Source organism: Ailuropoda melanoleuca, chromosome 13, assembly GCF_002007445.2.
Source record: "Ailuropoda melanoleuca isolate Jingjing chromosome 13, ASM200744v2, whole genome shotgun sequence".
Taxonomy (NCBI): domain Eukaryota; kingdom Metazoa; phylum Chordata; class Mammalia; order Carnivora; family Ursidae; genus Ailuropoda; species Ailuropoda melanoleuca.
The window spans coordinates 25,556,341-25,577,074 of NC_048230.1; the positions used below are offsets into that span (position 1 = coordinate 25,556,341).

Sequence of the window (20,734 nt, forward strand, 5' to 3'; positions counted from 1 at the left end):
AGCCTTTATATGCACCGGAGCAGGCGGGGCCTCCCGACTGCTGACTTGCGGGCTCCCCTCCGGATTTCATCACTCCAGGTCCCGTCCAACTCCCCACTCCGGATCAGGATTATTCAGCCCGGGGTCGACTCACTTCGCTGGGTGCCGCTTGAGTTCCCACCCAGCTCTGGGGGTGTGGGGCCGAGAGAAAAACATACAAACGCGAGTCGGTCATGACTCAGGCTGGGCGGCGGGAACCCGGCTCTCGGTCCTGGAGCCTCAGGGGCCAGCGGGGCCTCGGCACTGGCAGCTTTGTGGCGGCTGCGTCCCCAGGCAGTGAGTCAGCCCATGACAGACTCCCTGCCCCACGGGATGGCCTTGACGGAAAAAGGCCCTGCCAATCAAGGCCGGCCTGGGGCTGTCTCAGGATGTGCTGTGGGGGTCCTACGTGCCCGACGCTGGACAGGAGAGCTGGGTTCGTGGTCTCACTCCGCTTTGTTTGCTGTGTGACCTGAGACCCCTTGCCTCCCCTCTCTGGGCCTCTTCCCCCTCAGCGAAGTGACAAGGCTGGGCTGGGTGATCTTAGACTCTTTTCTCGTTCTGAAAATTCTCCAACTCTCTTTCCCTTATTGGATCCAATCCCTGTTTCAGAGGCTACCTTTGAGCTCCCAGGGTCCGCAGAAGGGTTGGGTACCGTGGAACCAGCACGTACCATTGAGACAGACAGGTGGCAGCTCCCCACTCTGCCCCTTCCAAGCTATGCAACATAGGAAGTCAGTCCTTCAGCGCCTCTGGGCCTCAGTTTTCTCATCTATAAAAGGGGAAGACATGCCACAGAAGAACATGGACACAGGACCACACTGGCCACTCCCCAGTGGCACCCCTGCGCTCAGCTTCCCCATCCTTCCTTTGCAGCCAGCTGCCCCCTCACCTGCCTCCTCACACCCACCTCTCCATCCGGCACCTCCCTCCCACAACCTTGCCCTCTCCTCTGTACCCCAATACTCCCACCTTTGGAGCAGCCCACCCCCAATGCATTGCCCTACTTAATCATGGATGCCCACCATAGACTGCGGTGGGAGGGGGTCCCCATCCTGCTGGTAGTGCCATGTGTGACCCCTGACCCCACCAGGGGCCTCCGAGTTCCCACACTGGATCCAGGGCTCCATTCCCAACAGTTTTCTTTTGAGTATCCGCGGATTCCAGGCTGGTCGTTCAGTGGGGGGGGGGGGGGGGGGGCCCNTCTCTGGTCACCCGCCACGCTGGGGTATTGCATGGAGCACTCTGTGTGTACCACACGGTTCCGTGAGGGGCAATATTCCTGCCACAGCTTCACAGACGAGGCAGCTGGGAGCTTAAGTGGGCTTCCCAAGACCCCAGTCAAGGGGGAGCTGAGGTCTGAACCCCTGCCTGTCTGCTTACCCAGTCTGAGCCCTTCCCACCACCCTGAACCACGCTCTCTCTCTGTACGTCGCGGACATGCCTGATTGTCTTCAATTAACCCTGCGAAGTAGGAAGGAGAGAGGGAGAATCGGGCGCGGGTAATTCGCCTGAAGTCACTTGGCTTTAAGTTGCGGAGCCAGGACTAGAACCCCAGCTTCAGGGTGTCTCCATTCACCCATGATGCCTTGCAGGCTGGGACTGGATATACCCATTCTCATTTACCTCCCCACAGTGCCTGGAGTGAGCTCTGCCCACAACAGGCATGACCTTAACCCGAGGGCTAGAGCAGGATTGCGGGGGTGGGGGGTCTAAATTCCAAAACAGAAGCCTCCTCCGTGTGCTCTGGGGGGTGACCCACAGAACTGGCCGCTTCCTTGCTCTGAAGTGCCTCTATGGGCTTGCTTCAAGCTGGGCGCTGCTGGGAGATACTACGGGAACCGAGGGACAGGAAATTCTGTCTCAGCACATCACGCCCTGTCAGTCACTCGGCCTGTAGGAACAGAGGGCAGCAATCTGAGCAGAGCTTTGCCCAACACACACCTCCAGGGCCAGGCTTGGGAGACAGAACCCAGTGCTCCCCTCTCCCAACCCCAAAACTGGACAAAATGGGTCCTAGAATCTTGGACAAAACCCCTGCCATCCCAGGTGTCAAGACGGGCCTGGAGTTCAGGTCCAACCACAGACTCACCCTCAGAACTAAAAATGGCCTTGGAGGCCACCAAAGGCCACCAAGCCCCAAGCAGAGAGAGTAAAAGATTTGTCCCGGGTTAAATAGCACAGAAACAGAGGAGCAAACCTCTATCCCGGCTCCAGCAAGTTTCCTGAGGTTCACATGGACTCTCCCTGGGGTCTCCAGGAGCTCCTCCTTCTCTGCCTCAGGCCCCTTTCCACCTCCCTCCCTTCTGATCGGACCCTGCCCCTTCCACCATTCCTGGAGTCTGGGTGGCATTGCGCACAGGCCCAGCACTGATGGCTGGGGATCCGTGTGGGCTGAGAAACTAAGGAAGTTGCCGACCAACCCATCAAACCACTCAGACAACAGCACAGACCAAGCACCCACCGTGTGCCCAGCACCCAGGGCGTGCGGGGTGGGGAAGATGATGACACAGTCTCTGACCTTGGAACCTGCCGTGTGAGCCTGGAGAGAAAGCTAAGGCTGGGAATAGAGCACGGTGTGGCAGGAACCCCCCGGGGTGCTCGGCCCATGGAATGCAGCTGGATAAGCGTTACGGACCCTGAGTCTCAGCAGTAAAGGAGGGAGTAATCCGGAGAGGCTGGGCCTCGGAAGATCTGAGCTGGCAGAGAAGGAGCAGGGGGCATGTATTCCATGCCAGTGAGGTGAACCTGCCCGGGCTTGCTGAGAGCCAGGATCACTAGGTCTGTGGGCACAGGGACTCCCACCAAACTGGCATCCCTCCAGGCAGAGTGGGTTCCTTCCCCCACCCAGGCCTCCTTCCTCTCTCCTTCACCAGCCCCATCTCAGGTGTGAGGTCATCTCATACCTGAGTTGGCTGGGAAATACTATTGGCACGCCTCAACTTGCAGCGATTCCCCAGCCTGACTGATCACCAGGATCTGCATTCAGATTCCTGACCTGCTCTGACCCACTGTCTCAGCATTGCCCAGGACAAGCCTGATCGTGGGGACATTTTACAAGCTCCCGGGGAATTCTGCTGACCAGCCAGGCTGGGAAGCAGGAGGCAGCCTGGGGGAGGAAGAAAAGAGGGAAAGGCCCTAAGGAGACTGAGGGGAGAGAGGGGGCTGCTGCAGGACCCCCAGCCCAGGGTGGCAGCTTGAACCACGGGCTTCAGGGCTGGGTGAAGAAAGAGAAGATCCCCAATGAACCAGGACAGAGCAGCAAGCAGGAGCCAGATCTGGGCTGGACACTGAGATACAAAGAACCAGGCAGAGAAGCCCCTCAGGGCATACTTATGGACAACCCCGATACTATGTGGCCAGGCCATGATGGGGTGCAGGGGGCCTGCAGGGAGGGGGCAGGCTCCCTGGGAGTGAACAGGTGTCCCCAGTCCGGGCTCTGGTCCCACGATAGGCCCCAGGATCTGGGTGAATCAGTGAGTGCCAGATGACAGGCGGTCCTCTCAACTCCCCCCGTGTTTCATGCCCTCCTTCGAAAGTGGGGGCTATCACAGCTCATCACGCTGGTCTGCACAACCAAGGGGCCCTCGGGGGAACCGTCAGGGGAACCAGATTGAGCTCGGTCACAGCCTCGGCTCTGTACCGTGGCTCCAGTCTGTCTGTTCTCTTCAACCTCCCACCCACCCACCCTGCAGGAGTGCTGTCAGCCCCAGGACTGTGCCCTGCCCACCACCTCTAAACTGGGGTCCTTCAGGGTCCCTCCAGGCCTGGGCGTGTGTCTCCTCCTTGCACCCAGGCCCAGTGCAGAAGCACCGAGTGACGCCGTGTCCTGGATGGAATGCTACTGCCATGTGGTCTCGTTGCAGAAAGCGCGGCCAGCTCACACTCTTGGGGTGTGGGTGTGGCAGAGGAAGAGCCACAGGGTCTGGCTAGGGCTGGCCCTGGGCCTGGAAATCAGGTGTGTGTGTCCATCACATGAGAGTGGATAAGGCCGCGCCGAGGGCGGTTACAGACAGGTTCACTGAAATGGGGTGAAATATTTTGTGCAGGGCGATGGGTGGATGTGGATGAACTACGGAGTCCCACAGTGAGGTCCCCCGATGCAGCCACAGGCACATGCCCCCAGCAGCCTGGGTTGGCTTCGGGTGGCCTGGACAAAAAATTCCAGCCACCCAAATTCCCCACACCATCCCCAAGGGGACCACAAGTCTCAGCGCCCAGTCACTCTGTCCTGTGGCCCTACCTGCCCAGGTGTGGCTGAGCACTCCTGAGAAGAGTGGGGCTGTCCCCCTCTGGGCCCAGGACCATCCCCTGGGGACCCCCACCCTCCTGAACCCCACCCCAAGCCACTCTGGGGACAGGGGTTTCATTCCCAGCAGAAGGGCACAGTCCAGGGCTATCTCTGGCCACCCCCACACTGTGACCCCTCCTCACTCACCCCATCAGTAGGGGTGGGACCCCAGAATCTGCAGGGAGAGTAGGCCCCTGCCTGAGAGCCTGGGGCAGGGCAGGGGCTGCGGCTCTCCTCTCTCCTTCCCAGCACAACCCGGACAAGGGCTGAGTCACAGTTCCTTGGAGCCTCAGCGTCCCTATCGACACAATGGGGCGCCTCTTCCCAGACCCTCTCCACTTCTTGGGACTGTTGTTCAGATAAATGAGATCATCCTCCAAATGAGCCATCCTCAAACCGGGGCTGGTTCTTCTGGTTGTGGCTGGAAGTGCCGTGGGGCCTGGTGGGAACAGTGCCACCCCCTGCCCTCTGTCCTTCACTGCCCTCCGTCCTCCCCACTGCAGGCAGCTGGGGGGCGCCAGCCTCTGATGGAGCCGAGTCTGCGCTCCCAGCCTGCTCCGAGCCCTGCAGTTGCCTCTGCAGACACAGACTCTGGACCCCAGCCAGTCATCCTGCCATGGCAAGGAACTCGCTGTCCTCATCGTCGCGATCAGGGCTGGAAGGACCATCTGCTGGGGCTCATTTCTCTCCTCACTTCCTGTAGCCTCTGAGGTTCGGAGCAGGCCTGGGACCACCCACCAGGCCTCGGGGGCTCTGGCTGACCTGCCCAGGCCCCACCTGCAGTCTCCAGGCACCAGGAGGGACCTGGTCCGATTCTACAACAGGAGACAACCCCAGGCTGTCGGTGATTGGGGTGGGGGCGCCGTTCGTCTCATTAACCCCTTCCACCCACTCCCACTTCCTGAAGAAAACCAGGAAGCCTCGCCCTGCCCACTGGTTTCCAGATTTACTCGAAGACTTCCAGGTGTTGGGGTTCCTCCCCAGCTGGCTCATCGCCGGCCACCAGAGTGACAGGGGCTGGGGCCCAGAGGGTCCTGGGAGGGGCTAGGGCAGAACTGCCCCTCCCACCTTCCCCAGGACACAGTTTCCGACCCTCCGCCACCTCCAGGCTACCTGGGAGGGTGTGCTGCTCCCCCCCCCCACCCTGACACACCCCTTGCCCCCGTCCTGAGCAGCCGCTGACCATTTGAGGAAACATCCCAGAGCGAGGCCCCACCCTTTCTCCCACACCTGCCCGGGCCCACAGCCTTCTCTAGAAGCACAGTCTGCAGTTTATATTCCTGGGGGAGGAAATGAGAGTACCCCTGGGAGCCCACAAACCCCTTTGGGGGCGGTTCCTGAGACTCACAAAGGAACATGGGCCCTAACCACCCAGGCTGCCTCCCCACCTTCCCTATGCTAGTGCCTCTTCCAGCAGGATCCTGTCTCCCATCCTCGCCCACCCCTGGCCCCCTCTTGAAGAAGGTCATGTCCCTCAGGACCTCAGCAGCCATTGACCGGATGCGTCATCCTTTAGGACTCTGGCTCCCACGACATCTCCTCGGCCATTTATGGATGAGAAAATGAAGCTCGGCGAGGCGAAGCCACTGCCCAAGGTCATGGACCTACTTACAGGGCAAGAAGACGTCACCTGAGACCTTCCCAGGTATGCCAGCCCCACCCTGGGTCTGGCACTGCCTGGACCACCCCCCAAGGATCGCTGACCCTTTGGGGATACAAACTGACTCCCCAAGCTCAAGCTGTGCCCAGACCTACTCTTTACCAGGATCCTAGATGACCCTTGACCTCCAAGTCAACAATAGTGGGTGTCCACAGACTCCTCCCCTACCATCGTTTCCCCTAGTTCACCCATTGCTCTCTAGGGCCCACCTCCGTGGCCACAATCAGAACACACTCCATATCTGAATCAACAAGCTTTATTGGTCAGGCAGAGGGGTACGGGAAAGGGACCGAAGCCAGGAGCTGAGGCTGCAGGGGGATCTCTGTGGGGAACTCTGGGTAGCTGGCCAGGGGGAGCAGAGTTCTCAGCGGGTGGTCTGGTGGACCTGCTCGCGGGAGGAGATGACTTTGCCGTCCTGGACCTCTTCCACAATGGTGCGCACCTGGCGGGTGGTCACGGCTGCCGGAGACAGTCAGAGGTGGGCAGGGGCCGAGAGATCCTGGCTCAGCCTCCCACCCCCTGAGTGGAGCCAGCTCTCTTCCCCACAGCCGCTTGCTGTCTACGCCTCTGCTCGCCTCTCAATATCACATCCAGACGTGTGTCCCTCCTGCTCTTGCCACTCCCACTTCCATGCCATCCCTATGCCCCTGTATGAGTCCAGCCTCCCAGATGGCTGGTTTGATTCTGACCCACTGTGGCCTTCTGCAAGACTGGGCACTGCCCAGTGGAGTCTGTCTCCTGTCTCCCCCATCACCAGACTGGGATCTCGAAGACAAGAACCAGATCCGCATCACTCCCATTAGACTAGATACCCAGGGCCACAATCTTATTTTCCCCATCAGACAGATCTGGAGGACAAGGACCACGTCCCCTTCCCATCAGACTAGAGATCCCAGGAACAGGACTGCATTTGCGCATCTGTAGGGTCTCAAGAACAAAGACCCCGTGAGACCATGTCCCTAATCTGCCCATCAGAAGAGGGTCTCCAGAGCTAGGACCATGTCTCTCATCAGACTAGGATCTCTAGGGTAAGGACCATCTCTCTGCCCTGCCCCTCATCTGATTCCCCTGAGCATCAACCCTGAGCCCTAACAGGTCCTTTCCCCCACCCCTGCTGGGGATCAGGCATCATTTTCTGGAGATCCTGGGGACCCTTCCCAGCAATATTGCCTGCCCCGTGCACCCCCACCCTCAGCTACCAAGATCCTTACGTTCTTTGGGCTTGTACTGGGTCAGGCTGGGGGAAAAAAAAGAGAGAGAGAGAGACAGAGAAGAGATTAGATTTGGGTCTGAGAGCTCCACCCCCAGCCCAGGCCCCCAGTCCTGGCCCCTGGCCCCCAACTCACTGGGCGTCCTCGCCCTCCAACAGGCGGCGGTAGGTGGCGATCTCCTGCTCCAGCCGCGTCTTCACGTCCAGCAGGATCTTGTACTCCTGGTTCTGCTGCTCCATCTCGCAGCGGAGCTGGGCCAGCTGCTCCTCCACGCCCCCGATCAGCCCCTGGATCTGGGACAGCTGCACGCAGTAGCGGTTCTCTGTCTCAGCCAGGCTACCCTCCAGGGATGCTTTCTGCAAGAAGGCAGGAGGATCAGGGGTCCGCGAGAGCGATCAGCGCCCCCTCCAGGGTCCCAGGTGCACCCCAGGCCTGGCAGCCCCCCTACCATGCTGAGCTGGGACTGCAGCTCAATCTCCAAGGCCTGCACCGTGCGCCGGAGCTCGGAGATCTCGCTCTTGCCACTCTGCACCAGTTCGCTGTTGGTGGCCACCTCACGGTTCAGCTCCTCTGTCTGCGGACAGGACACAGGGTAGTGCAGCATTAGCTGGGAATCCCTTCTCCAAGGCAGACGACCCCCATATGCTCAGCCCTGGGCCCATTCTGTGCCCAGACAGGCACCTGGGGCTCTTCTCATTCCCCATAACCCCCCTGGACATGGTCACCTTCCTGACGTCCCCCGGGCTTCTCAGGCCTCCTCCCAGACCTGACTGTGGGAGCAGTGCCTTCTCACCAGCATCCCACTTCCCAAAGCCCAGAAACCTTTGAAATGATGTGAAGCTTTATCTTTAGTCCCTCCAAGTAGAAGGCACTAGAATGGACAGCTTGAGGACCAGCCAAGATATCAACCAGTCCTCTGGTGCCAGTTCCCGACCTCTTAGAGAGGTGGAAGCTCTTGGGGTCTTTACCTTCTGGCTTTATTCCTGAGGGGGCTCTCCACCCACCCCCAGATCCCAGCTTTGGCCAGGCTCCTGGCCTATGGATGCAATGGTGATCCTCTGAGGTCCATGTGGCTCACTGAGGATAGGGCACCCCAAGACACCAGGTACTGGGCATCCGTTGGGACTCAGTCCTTGCCCCCCACCCCCTGGGAGAGGCCGCTGGCCTGCAGCAGTCCCCACCTTGCTGAAGAACCAGTCCTCGGCATCCTTGCGGTTCTTCTCCGCCATCTTCTCATACTGGTCGCGCATCTCAGACAGAATGCGGCTCAGGTCCACGCCGGGGGCGGCATCCATCTCCACGTTGATCTCACCGCCCACCTGGCCTCGCAGGGCGTTCATCTCCTGCGGGGGAGGGGGTTGTGGGCATGGGCATTCGGGCCTGTCCTATCTCTTACTTCCAACCCTTCCCAGGCTAACCCCTCCCAAGGAGCCCTCCTTCACTCTGCCTGTCCTCTACCCTCCGCCCCTCCTGTTGACTCTTGTTCATCTGCTCTGTGTGGGCTCTGCCTCCACCATCAGACTGGGGGTTCCCTGAGGACAGGTTCTATGTCACCCCCATTAGATCGAGGGCTCTCCAAACATAAAATCTAATTCTTAGGCCTGTACCCCTAAAATATCCCCTCTAGGGGCGCCTGGGTGGCACAGTCCTTAAGCGTCTGCCTTCGGCTCAGGGCGTGATCCCAGCGTTCTAGAATCTAGCCCCACATCAGGCTCTTCAGCTGGGAGCCTGCTTCTTCCTCTCCCACTCCCCCTGCTTGTGTTCCCTCTCTTGCTGGCTGTCTCTGTCAAATAAATAAATAAAATCTTTAAAAAAATAAAAAATAAAATAAAATAATAAATAAAATAAAATATCCCCTCTAATTCCCAAACTTCCACATAGGGTCCAGGTTCAAAGGTTTGAGCCGGAACAAAGAGACCCCCTCACTTATCACTTGTCCTCATGAAGATGGGCAGAGGAGGCCTCTGCAGACCCTGGGAGGGTCAGACGCAGGGCAGCAAGGTGGTACATGGAGGAGGCCACACTGCATGGGGACCAGGGTCCCACATACAGGGCAGCCCTGTAAGGCCACCAACCCTGGAGCACCTGCTCTGTGCTCTTCCCACGGCCTCAGCCCCAGAGCCCCGCCACCCGCTCCGCAGCCTCTCTGGCCTGCTGCCCCACCGCCTCACCTCCTCGTGGTTCTTCTTCAGGTAGGCCAGCTCCTCTTTGAGGTTCTCGATCTGCATCTCCAGGTCGGCTCTGGCCAGGGTCAGCTCATCCAGCACCCGGCGCAGCCCGTTGGTGTCGGCCTCCACACTCACCCGCAGGGCCTGCTCCGTCTCAAACCTGCACAAGGAACCAGAGACTTTGTCCTGATGCTTGGACATGCGGGTCCATGTCCTGGCCAGCACCCGGCCCCTGCCAGGGCTCTAAGAGCTTGTGAGGGTTGATGGGGGGCGGGGGGTGGGCTGTGGAAAGGAAGCAAATTGCAGCCCTGGGGCCCTGGGACCTCCCAGGGCAGAGCCCCACCCCCAGCCAGCTTCCTGCTGCTCTCTCCTCTGCCTCTGGCCTCCCCTCCCCCTCCCTGCTTAAGCCCAGTGACCTTCAGAATCTGCTGCATTTGCCACATCCATGACTAAGAGGAGGACTCCCCCAGCCCTAGCTCCTAGCCCTTGCCACAGCAACGTGGTCCTGGGGTGGGGAGGGGTGCCCCAGTAACCCCAGCCCACGGGCTCGGCTCACTTGGTCCGGAAGTCATCCGCGGCCAGGCGGGCATTGTCAATCTGCAGGAGGATGTTGGCGTTGTCCACAGTGGCCGTGAGGATCTGGGGAGACGGGAGAGCGGTAAGGTCATTGGTAGGGAGGAGCTCCTCCCGGACCAGGGTTATGAGATGGATCTTCCTGCCTGGAGGCCAGGATGTGGCTGCCTTCTCCGGGAAGGCTCCTTTCCTGCCCAGCCTCTCACCTTTACCGGCAATAATTGCTGGCAGAGGTGGGGCCAGCGGGAGTCCGATGGGCCAAAACTTGCCTCTTCTTCCCCAGGGCCTGCCTCCCCCCCCCATGGACCCCTCAACTAGAGCAGGCAGCCAGCTGGGAGTGCCCAGCTAGGAAGAGAAGAAAGGGCCCCGGGGCATAAGTTGTCCCAGAATCCCAGACAGAGAAGGGGAGGTGGACAACCCCATCATTTTACAGGTGGGGAGATGGATGGTGCCCGAGAGGCTCCTCCAGAAGGGACCCTACAGGACCCCTCGCCAAAGAATATTCCAAATCAGAAGTCATGACACCTGCTAGGCCCTAGCCCAGACTCCAGCCAGCAGCTCTGCCCTTGGAAGTGTGCGAAGCCCCATTCTTGAGGAGGCAGTGGGAGGGATGGGGAAGCCACAAAAATCCCCAAATAAGGCACACAGAGGCTTTCCTGAGGTCCCGCCCCCTCTCTCCACCTCCTCCCAGCAGGTGCCATCAGGAACTCACTAGACTCCTCAGGCCACCATCACCCCCAAATGCCCCTCTTGCTTCAAGAAGAGATGTACCCACATACTTGGCAGCCCCATGGGCCCAGCCTCTACGTGCACCCACTCGTCTTATCCTACAATTACATGAGGGGGTGGCAACAAGCCCCATGATGAGGAAACTGAGGCTCAAAGGAGCTCCATGAGGCCTGCTTGTCCCTGGCCCAGCTGCTGCCCCCCCAAAAGGGGAATGTGGGCCACACAGTGGCTTCAAGGTGGGCTCCCAGAGGCCAACCCAGCCAGAGCCACGCTGTCCTTGGCTCCCTGAGACCCTATGGCAGCCACCTAGGCTGACTCCAGGCCACGATCAAGGGGAGGGGATGGGAGAGAAGAAGTCACGCCCGCTGCCCCCCAGGCCCTGTCCCACCAGCAGGCCCCACCTTGTTCTTCAGGTCCTCGATAGTCTGGTAGTAGTGGCTGTAGTCGCGGGCAGGCCCCGGGGCCTGCCTCTGGTACCAGTCCCGGATCTTCACCTCCAGCTCGGTGTTGGCCTCCTCCAGGGCGCGCACCTTGTCCAGGTAGGAGGCCAGGCGGTCGTTGAGGTTTTGCATGGTGGCCTTCTCCCCGCCCGCCAGCAGCCCTTCGACAGCCCCAAAGCCGCCGCCGTAACCGCTGCCAGAGCCGAAGCTGTAGCAGCTGGAGTAGCTGCCGCCCCCGAGGGCACTGCCCAGGCCCCCGGCCGACCCCAGCCTGCAGGAGCCGGCGCCCAGGCTGCCAGACAGCCGGCAGGAGGTGCGGGACGAGCCGCCCCCCAGGCCGCCCCCCAGGCCGGAGGAGCCCTTGATGGAGCTAGAGGAGGTGAACTGGCGGATGGTGGTGGTCATGGCGGCAGGTGGCGGGCACAGAGCGGGAGGGCGAGAGAGGAGAAAGGCCCAAGGTGCGAGTTGCCGCTGACGCTCGCCGGCCTCCTTTATAGGCCGCCAGGTGGGCGTAGCGATTACAACAGGCTCGCTCCTCTGTTTCCATTCCCCTGAGCTTTCATCACCGCTGGCGACCCGCCAGCTCCCAGGTGGCTGTGGGCCCCCTCCCCTCCCACCATGGGGCCTTTGCCTCCCTTCTCCGAACCCTGGTGCTGGGTGTCTGCATGCTCGGGTACGTGTCTCTGGTCTCAGGCCTGTCACCTGTGATTCAGGCAGGCCCTCCAGCTATGCTTTCCCATGACCTAATACGGAGAAGAGGAGAGGCAGGACGTCACCGTCCCCAGGCCCTCCCAGGCAGTTGCCAGCCCAGCCCAGCCCACCTGGCCCCTGTGTCTGGTGGGGAAACCGGTTGGGGAACCAGGCAGCCCCCAGCCTGAGGCCACTCTCCTCCACCGCACGCGCTGGGCTGGCGGCCGGGGAGACAGTGAGGACCGAGAGCCTGTCCCGCCTTGGAAACTGGACCTCAGCCCGCTGGGCTCACCACACAATACGGTGCCTCTCAGGTTACCACCCCATTTCACAGATAAGGAAACTGGGGCTTGGAGAGGGAGAGTGCCCCACTGCCCCCACCTAACCGCAGAACTGGGCTAGCAGGGCTGCTGCATCCTTCACCCCCCGCTATGCCACAGCACCCCTCACTCCCCCAGGGGCCCGGCACACTGCCCCGCCCTCTGCAGAGCCCTGACACCAGCGAAACACTCCAGGAGCTAGGATTCCATCCGCCCAGCTTCCTGACACTGCCCCTATTCCTGGAAATCCCGTTGACCCAGCCTCCTCCTCTAACCTTTCCCCACCACCCTGCTGCAGGGGAGAGTCCTGGGCCAGGGTGGACAAAGAAGAGTATGGTTGTAGATGGGGACACGGCAAACTGGGAGGAGAGCATCCTAGTAAAAGGGGACTGGAAAAAGGCAAGGGCCATGTTGCCTGCCACCCTTCTTATCCCTCTTGTGCCCAAAGAAGCCTCAGGGTGAGGCGAGGGGCAAGTCCCAGCCAGCTGGAAATGTAAAGGACACGACCTGAGGGTCTTCCTGAGAACCCCCAGCCGGTCTCCTCCCCTGAAGCCTCCCCCAGAGGCCCACCCCAGGCCCCTGACGGAGCCCCTCAAGATGAGCCCTGTGCCACCCACAGCTGCGCCCTGCCCTGCCCACCACTCCCAGCCTGGCCCTGGGTCCCAGGGTCCCCGCGGGCCTGCTGGATGGAATGTGGTCATGTCTCAGGCTGCCGATGGCTTCCACTTCCCGGACAGGCCCAGACAGCACCTGCCAGCAGCTGAGAGAGATTCCCCAACAGCCCAGCAGCTGCCAAGCCACCAAAGCAAACAGGATGCCCCCCACGCTCACACACACAGCGGCCACCCCACCCCACATACACCCTGAGCGTGGCCGAGCTGGTTTCCGAGGCTGGCTCTGCCGCTCCCACCCCCTCTCATCCATCAACACCTTGGACCACATCTTTGGAAAAACCCCTGCCCAGCCCCCCTCCCTCTGATCTTGAACTCAGACCTGCCCCAGGCTGAGGCAGGGAGTTCCCAGCAACAGGCGTGGCTCCCCCAGGAAGTCTATGGGGCCCTTCTAGGGACCAGCCCATGGGGACCCACGGGGACCCACAGGCTGATTCTTAGAAACTTTCCCAGCTTGACGGGCTCTCCCATCCCTCTGCCCTCGCTCTGCTGCCTTCTTCTCTCTGGCCCTCCCTGGAGCCTTGGATGAGGGGGGCAGAACACACTGGCAGGTGACGAGTGACGTCCAAACACTCCACAAACCGTCCTCCTCCCCCAGTCCTTCAGCACATGCTGGCCTACGCCAATGACCAGACCAGATCACACGAGGCATGGAACTTCAGGCAAAGCTTTAATAGCAGTCACTGGAGCAATCCCAGGAGGCCCCCTCGGGGAGGGGCTGCAGGAAACAGACACAGAAAGGCAACAGCTCTTGGGTGGTAGCCCAGATGGGCACTCGGGGCATGGCGGTAGCATGCTGGGAGCCCAAGGCGTTGGCTGCCCCGTGACCCTCGAGGCTGGGCTGTCACAGGCCGAAAGGGGCCTCAGTGAGTGGAGCGGTGCACCTGCTCTCGGGAGGAGACCACCTTGCCATCCTGGACTTCTTCCATGATGGTGCGCACCTGGCGGGTGGTCACGGTGGCTGCGGGCCGTGGAGGAGGGGACACAGGGAACCTCAGGCCAGAGTCCATCCCCCAGTCTCCCCCACAGAAGGGTCCTCGGCATCTCCCCACTCCCTCCAGGCCAGATGGGACAGGCTCTTACCTTCCCGGGTGGGCTGTGAGATCAGGGAAGAGGAGTACTGGGTGGCCAGGCTGCAGGGAGGGAGAGGGGGGGCCTGTCAGTGCAGGGGTGCCGGCACAGAGCCCGGCCCCCTGGAGGAGGAGCAGCAGGGGAGGCCTGGGGCGAGGGGAGAGAGGTCCCAAGGAGAAATCACAGCTGAGAATACACGGAAAGGATTAGCAACCACAAGGGTCAAAGGCCAGAGGCCCAGCAGGCAGGACAAAAGAAAGGGGACACCCCGAAAGAGGGCCCAGAGGCACTTTGTGGCTAACCAGGGATTTACAAGAAGCTGAGCAAGAGGTTTTTCCATATCCCAAAGGGCCCAACAAATAGACTCTCTTAAAACTTGAGAGACTGTGGTTAGACCCTAGGTGGACCGCACTATCGTCAGGGAGCAAAAAGCTGGAATGCGTGACTTAGCGTGGTGACTCCAGGACACTCTCAGCCACTTTCCAGCAGGACCCTGATCTGCCCTCCCAGCTCCAAACCAGATCACCAGCCACCCACTCTTCCTCTCATCCCAGGTAATGGTGTCACCAGCCACGCAGTCATCAGAACCAGAAACCCAGGGTCATCCGTGTGCTCACTCACCATGTATCGCGTCCCACCTGCCATCCACGCTCGCCCCCACGTTCGGGCAACTAGCCCGGCTGCTTCTAACTACAGCACATCCTCTTCTCACACCACCTTCCTTTCCCGGTCCTCCACCCCTGCCTCACAGGAGGGCTCCTCTGGCCTGACTCCCTGCTCTGGCCTCCCGACCGGTCTCCCAAACCCCATCGGGGCCCCTTGATGCATTTCTCCCCATGCAGCCAGAGTGAATGTTCTGAGACATCTTGATGATAGTACCACTCCTCCGTGCAAAAGCCCTCCATGGCTCCCCACTTCCCACACGATCTAGTCCAGATGCTTTCATTTGGTCTTCAACACTCCTCCACAGTGGGGCCCCTGCCAGTGTTCTCAGTTTCACCTCCCGCAAACCTCCGCACTCCCGGCCTTTGCCAGGGCTGTCCCCTCAGCACAAACTTCCCTGCCCGGATGCCGTGGCCCCAGCCGAAACAAGCATGTGCCCCCCGTGCCCCCCGCTCACTGGGCATCCTCGCCCTCCAGCAGGCGGCGGTAGGTGGCAATCTCCTGCTCCAGCCGCGTCTTCACGTCCAGCAGGACCTGGTACTCCTGGTTCTGGCGTTCCATGTCACAGCGGAGCTCACACAGCTGCTGCTCAATGCTGCTGATGAGCCCCTGTAACTGGGCCAGCTGGGCCCCATAGCGGGCCTCGGTCTCCGCCAAGCTGCCCTCCAGCGAAGCTTTCTGCGGGCCAAAGTAGAGGTGGCTGGGTGAGACCAAGCTGGGACCCTTCTCCAGGGCAGGGACCCAGATGGGAGACCCCCCTGGATGGGGTGGTGGGTGCTGCCAGTGCCAGGGGGCAGTAACGGGCGCACAGAGGGGCCCCTGTCACTGAGTGTGGACTGACAACCTGGGTGGGGAATTCGGGTTCTCCGAGTGGGAATCTGCGAGGCTGGGCTCATGCTGGAGTGACGGGTACAGGCCAGGGAGGGCGTGTGGGGCCCCACCATGCTGAGCTGGGACTGCAGCTCAATCTCCAGGTTCTGCACGGAGCGCCGGAGCTCCGTGATCTCCGTTCTGCTGCTCTGCAGAGCCTCGGTGTTGGTGGCCACCTCCCTGTTCAGCTCCTCTGTCTGAAAGGCAGAGTGGGTGACCGGGACTTGAGAAGGCTTGCAGAGGGGGGGCAGAGGACAGGATCCACCCCTGAGCCCTGACTTCCCAGACCCGCCCCCCCCACCTCTCCCTGGCCTCTGTGGGGCTGCAGACACACGTGCACACGGACACCGTCTGTGCCCACCTGGCACTGAGCAGATGCACCTTGCTTTGCATTAGACCCTCCTACTAACCGCTGCTCAAAGACGGGGACTAGGTTTTACTCTGTGCCTGTTCCAGTCCTGGGCACTGCAGCTGCTCAGTGTGTGTCTACTACGGGCATGAGTTAGTCATACACACACACACACACACACACCCCTACAAAGTGCTGGGAGAAATCCTAGACAGAGATGACGAGATCTGGATCTGTTCCCCGAGCCACCGTGTGGCTTGTGTGAGCTTGAGGCCTCGCTGAGCCTCCCATTCTGCATCTAGACATGAGCAGTGGGTCCAACTGGTTTCCAAAGGTCCTTCCAGCTGAGACAGGCTGTGGATCTACAAGTTTTCCAGCCCCTACCCGACAGCCAGCACATGTATGCACACGTGTGCACACTTGCTCACGCACGGCCACCCACCTTGCTGAAGAACCAGTCCTCGGCGTCCTTGCGGTTCTTCTCCGCCATCTTCTCATACTGGTCTCGCATCTCATTCAGGATGCGGCTCAGGTCCACGCCGGGAGCGGCGTCCATCTCCACGCTGACGTCCCCGCCCACCTGGCCTCGCAGGGCGTTCATTTCCTGGGCAAGAGGAGAACAGGAGCTCACCAGGGCCATCCCAGAGACAGACCCCGGGGCCTGCCTTCTCTGTCTCAGGGAGAAGGATACAGATGACAGACAGACAGACACAGGCATCCCAGTGGTTCCTCCCCTTGAAGATGGAGGCAGATGTGATCTTGTCTCAGACACGCAGGGCTGTGACTATGGACCGTCTCCCCCAGCGCGCACTCGGGGATGGACTTTGCCCAGTCCCAATGTGCGCTGGGCAAGGAGAGATGCTCACTCCCCAACATGTCAGGGGATAAGCCAGGACAGCCTCACTCCCCGCCTTAAACCCCACTACCAGCCACATGGTACAGGCACAGGGAAAGCAGCCCCATGTTGGTATCAGCCAGACCTCATTAGGAAATGTTAATCTGCTGGGGGGATGCAGTCCCTATGACCAGCCTCAAAGCCAAGTGGAAACACTTTCTGGGCGCCTGCTACTCTAAGATTAGGCTCCCCTAGCACAGGCCAGCCCAGAGGTCAGCTGCGAAGGCAACCACACGTTCATCAGTCTTCCTCCGGGGTCTGGGATCCCCATACTTGAGTTGAGCCTTAGGGTCCCTGGGACTCTCTGGAAAAGGGAGCTAGGAGAGGTGGCAAAGTGGTGGCGTCATACCTGGGTGTGGCTATGGGTCGGACAGACCTGTGCGGCTTTGAATAAATTCCTTAACCTCTCTGAGCTTGTTTCTTTACCAGTAAAGGGAGGAAAGCGCACCCTGCCCCCAGCGCCGCTGTCAGTATCAGCCGGGATAATCGCCATGAATCACTCCTAATGTGCTGAGCAGATTTTGGTTGTTGTTATGACTATCGCTATTACAATTAATTAGAGTAATTAGCATGCATGTTCTTAGGCTGATTTGCTCATTAGATAGTTAACTGCCACCACTCGTCAGACTGTGCCTTGAGGGACAAGGGAAGTATCTTTGGCTTCATGCAGGGCCCTCCGAGGGCCTCCCAGGGTCAGGGCCAGGAACCCACCAGAGATGGGAGCTGGATTGAGGGCACGGCCCTGGCCCAGGAGGGTTTGGGGGTCCCAGTCTTGCTCCCTGTAGGAGTCTCTCCTGCATTCCCCAGGGCCCACCTCACCTCCTCATGGTTCTTCTTCAGGTAGGCCAGCTCCTCCTTGAGGTTCTCAATCTGCATCTCCAGGTCAGCTCTGGCCAGGGTCAGCTCGTCCAGCACCCGGCGCAACCCGTTGGTGTCGGCCTCCACGCTCATGCGCAGGTTCAGCTCCGTCTCGTACCTGGAAGGGGTGGAGGCATGAGCCAAGGAGCACCCCAGGACACCCCCGCGGACACACAGAGAGCTCTGGCGTGCTGAGCCCGACCCACCAGCAGCCCCCGGGGGCGGCCCCGGAAGCCCAGGCTCACTTGGTGCGGAAGTCGTCGGCTGCCAGGCGGGCATTGTCGATCTGCAGCACCAAGCTGGCGTTGTCGATGGTGGCCGCCAGGATCTGGGGGGCATAGTGGGCAAGGTGAGCAAGCACCGTGGGAAGGCCCTGCAACACCCTCCTTGCAGCCCTTTGGAGAGGGGGCCAAATAGAGGTGATGAGGGTCCCCGTGATCTCCTCCTCTGAGCACCCTGCTGGAGGGCCCAGAATGGTGGGAGCACAAAGCCCAGGCACAGGTAGCTATGAGGCCAGGAGAGAGAACTATACACATTCACCCCTCTCCTGCCCAAGCTGCGTGGACCTCACCCTCTCTCCCCAACTAAACCGACCTCTAGTCTCAGTTGCCACCTCCTCCAGGAAGCCCTCCTCGACTCCCCATCTGGGTCCCTCCTTCCAGTCACACCTCCTCCCTGCCCATCTCTTTCACAGCACTTCTCCCAACTGTGATTTTTTCCCGTGGCTTCTTTCGTTATTTCTTCCAATGAACTCTGTGCTCCAGGGGGAGAAGTCCTCCTCTGTGACCATTCTCTCCGGAATCCCTAGCCTGGGCAAAGTACCTGGCCCACAGTCAACCCCCAGGAAACATTGGTTTAATTAAGCAACTAATTAATTAATTAATAAGATTATGACCAGCCCTGGAAACCTGGAGCAAAGTTTTCTTTCCCCAAGGGTCATCTGAGAGGTTTAAACAAGAACAGGGAAGGGGCTCCGGTGGGAACAGAGGGTCGGTTATTGGGACTACTGCTGTTGTTGTTTTTGTGAGAAATGCCAAGAGGCTCTACTCAAGAGCCATGTAGATGGGAGGAGAGGGAGGCCCCGAAACGCTGCCCAGAGCGAGGAGAGAGGAGGCCTCTCTGGAGGTGGCTGACGAGCTAGGAAGAATCTGGACGTTTTTAAGGCTGCGGGCTGACGTGCAGAAAGAAGTAAGAGGAGGCAGCCCCAACAGACCAAAGTTGCCCCAAGAGCCTCATTCTGGGCCTCTGAGCCCCCTTGAGGGCCCTGTGAAGTGACCTGGGTCAGGCCTTGTTTCCAGATCGAGCCCAAGGGCCAGTTTGTTACCCTTCCCTGGTCTCCATGGCCTACAGACCCACCTCCCCCCCCTTCCCTGCTCAGGAGGCTGGCTGGGCCTAGCAAGAGGCCCTGTGAAACCCCCCGAGGGCTGCACTGACTCAGAGGGGCGGAGGCCCGATGCTCAATGCTCGGTGCACTGGGGGCTGGTGGTGAGCAGCTGGCTGACCCCAGAGCTAGGCACGCTGACTCACCAGGGCTCCCCTGGGTTCCCCACTGCTCAGCCCGAGCCCAGTATCTGATCTGGCACTCCCAGGAGCTCTGCTTCCAGGGGGCAAGTGCAGGAATTCCCTTCCTGGCTGAGGTCCCGGGAGGAGCAGGCAAAGCCCCTCACGGGGCAGCACCGGACCTGGTTTCTCCACCAGAAAAGAGCAGGCCCCAGCCCGGCCTCCCCGAAACATCTCCACATTTCTTTGAACTCTCACCTGTCTCTGGCAGCTGCAGCACCAGAGCTCCTCCCTCCAGTGGGAGGCTTGTGCAGAGGACCCAGATGCCATGTTCATATAACGCCAAGGCCCTGTTCTTAGAGGTCATGAGCGTGTGGGTGTATGCTGTGTTATCCTTCAGACTAACTGAGAGAGATGCCTTCCCTTGGAAGCTTCCAGTCGGAGTAGGAAGACCTAGCTCCTTCCCTCAGGGACCCCCAGGGTGACCATTATGAAGAGAGTGAGGGGGACCCACCACGACACCAGCTGGGAGAATATGCCAGACTCTGTGAAATCAGCACAGTGAACAGGGCAGAGACTGAACCACAAAGTGTTGAAGGGACCCCAAGATCTGGGGATAAAAGGCAAGTGCCACCCATTCAGGAGGGCTGCCTGGAGGAGGTGAGACAGGCAGACAGCCAGACCCAGAGGGGAATGGAATAGTGAGAAGGAGATATCCAGCCTCACCTCCCAGGAGCCACACCAAACTCACCCACCCCTGTGTCTTAGCCCACACTGTTCTCTGCCCCGGGAATGCCCTCTGTTACCTTCAAGGTTCCGAAGCCTTCCCCACCCACACCTCCATCGCTCACCCCAAATACACCCCTGCACACAAAGGAGAACTCCAGTCTCCCTGCAGGGGATGCTCTCCAGGCCTGGGGCCTGGGACTGGCACAGGACTGGGTTCCCCAGCAAGTGAGAGAGAGTGAATGAATGAGTGAACAAATGAACGATGGAGACCCAGGGCAGAGAAGAAATGTTCCAAAAGTTCAAGGTTGGGAGGGATCCCAACTCTGAAGCAGGGCCCAAGAACAGGGCAGGGAGCTGGAGCTGCCTGGCCCACACACCTTGTTCCGCAGCTCCTCGATGGTTTTGAAGAAGTGGCTGTAGTCGCGGGCGGGCCCGGGCCCCTGCTTCTTGTACCAGTCGTGGATCTTCACCTCCAGGTCGGCGTTGGCCTCCTCCAGGGCACGCACCTTGTCCAGGTAGGAGGCCAGGCGGTCGTTGAGGTTTTGCATGGTCTCCTTCTCGCTGCCCCCCAGCAGGGCATCTGAGGAGCTCAAGCTGGAGCCGAAGCCCGCCCCGAAACTGGAGCCGAAGCCCCCGCCCAGGCTGCAGGTGTAGCCCCCGCCATAGCCGCCCCCGAAGCCCGCCGAGAAGCGGGACGAGGTGACCGACATGTTGCCACAGCTGCCGGCTCCCAGGAGGCTGGGGGCCCGGCAGGCGCCCCCAACACGAACAGAGGACATCCGAGAGAAGCCCCCGCCGGGCACACACAGTCCCTTGACGGAGCCGGAGGTGGAGAACTGGCGGATGCTGGTGGTGGTGGCAGCCATGGTGTCCACAGGTCAGGAGCAGGGTCTGGTCTGGACAGAGACCCCAGGCTGCTCTTTATAGCCAGGCTAAAGGGGGGCTGGGCCCCCGGCCCTTGAAGTCAGAGCCAAAACCCCAGCCATGTAATTTGCCTCTATACCAGCCGCCCAGGGCCTGGGGCTCAG

The 20,734-nt window shown here is 60.4% G+C and overlaps 2 protein-coding genes across 2 annotated transcripts; both read right to left on the minus strand.

Annotated features, from left to right (window-relative positions):
- Window positions 1–6,209: 6,209 nt before the first annotated feature.
- On the minus strand, window positions 6,210–11,570 carry KRT17 (keratin 17). The gene is made up of 8 exons (XM_034640778.1): window positions 11,052–11,570; window positions 9,905–9,987; window positions 9,352–9,508; window positions 8,362–8,523; window positions 7,629–7,754; window positions 7,316–7,536; window positions 7,181–7,206; window positions 6,210–6,428 (listed from the first exon to the last, which is right to left on the minus strand). Exons 1-8 carry the CDS (start codon window positions 11,493–11,495, stop codon window positions 6,334–6,336), a joined length of 1,314 nt encoding a protein of 437 aa, XP_034496669.1. The 5' UTR covers window positions 11,496–11,570; the 3' UTR covers window positions 6,210–6,333.
- A 3,388-nt stretch (window positions 11,571–14,958) lies between these two features.
- Window positions 14,959–20,416, minus strand: LOC100477226 (keratin, type I cytoskeletal 42). Its single transcript, XM_034640779.1, has 6 exons — window positions 20,084–20,416; window positions 17,723–17,805; window positions 17,439–17,595; window positions 16,167–16,328; window positions 15,447–15,572; window positions 14,959–15,183 (listed from the first exon to the last, which is right to left on the minus strand). Exons 1-6 carry the CDS (start codon window positions 20,414–20,416, stop codon window positions 14,959–14,961), a joined length of 1,086 nt encoding a protein of 361 aa, XP_034496670.1.
- Between the last annotated feature and the right edge of the window lie 318 nt (window positions 20,417–20,734).

Bases quoted from the DNA above. Each gene is read 5' to 3' on its own strand.
- KRT17 (XM_034640778.1), bottom strand. From the start codon at position 11,495: ATGACCACCACCATCCGCCAGTTCACCTCCTCTAGCTCCATCAAGGGC. The intron at 9,509-9,904 runs GTGAGCCGAGCC...TTCCTTGTGCAG, and splicing joins GCGGATGACTTCCGGACCAA to GTTTGAGACGGAGCAGGCCC. The intron at 7,207-7,315 runs GTGAGTTGGGGG...TTTTTCCCCCAG, and splicing joins TTGGAGGGCGAGGACGCCCA to CCTGACCCAGTACAAGCCCA.
- LOC100477226 (XM_034640779.1), bottom strand. From the start codon at position 20,416: ATGTCGGTCACCTCGTCCCGCTTCTCGGCGGGCTTCGGGGGCGGCTAT. The intron at 17,806-20,083 runs GTGTGTGGGCCA...TATGCCCCCCAG, and splicing joins TCGAGGAGCTGCGGAACAAG to ATCCTGGCGGCCACCATCGA. The intron at 16,329-17,438 runs GTGAGGTGGGCC...CCTCTTGCCCAG, and splicing joins TGAAGAAGAACCATGAGGAG to GAAATGAACGCCCTGCGAGG.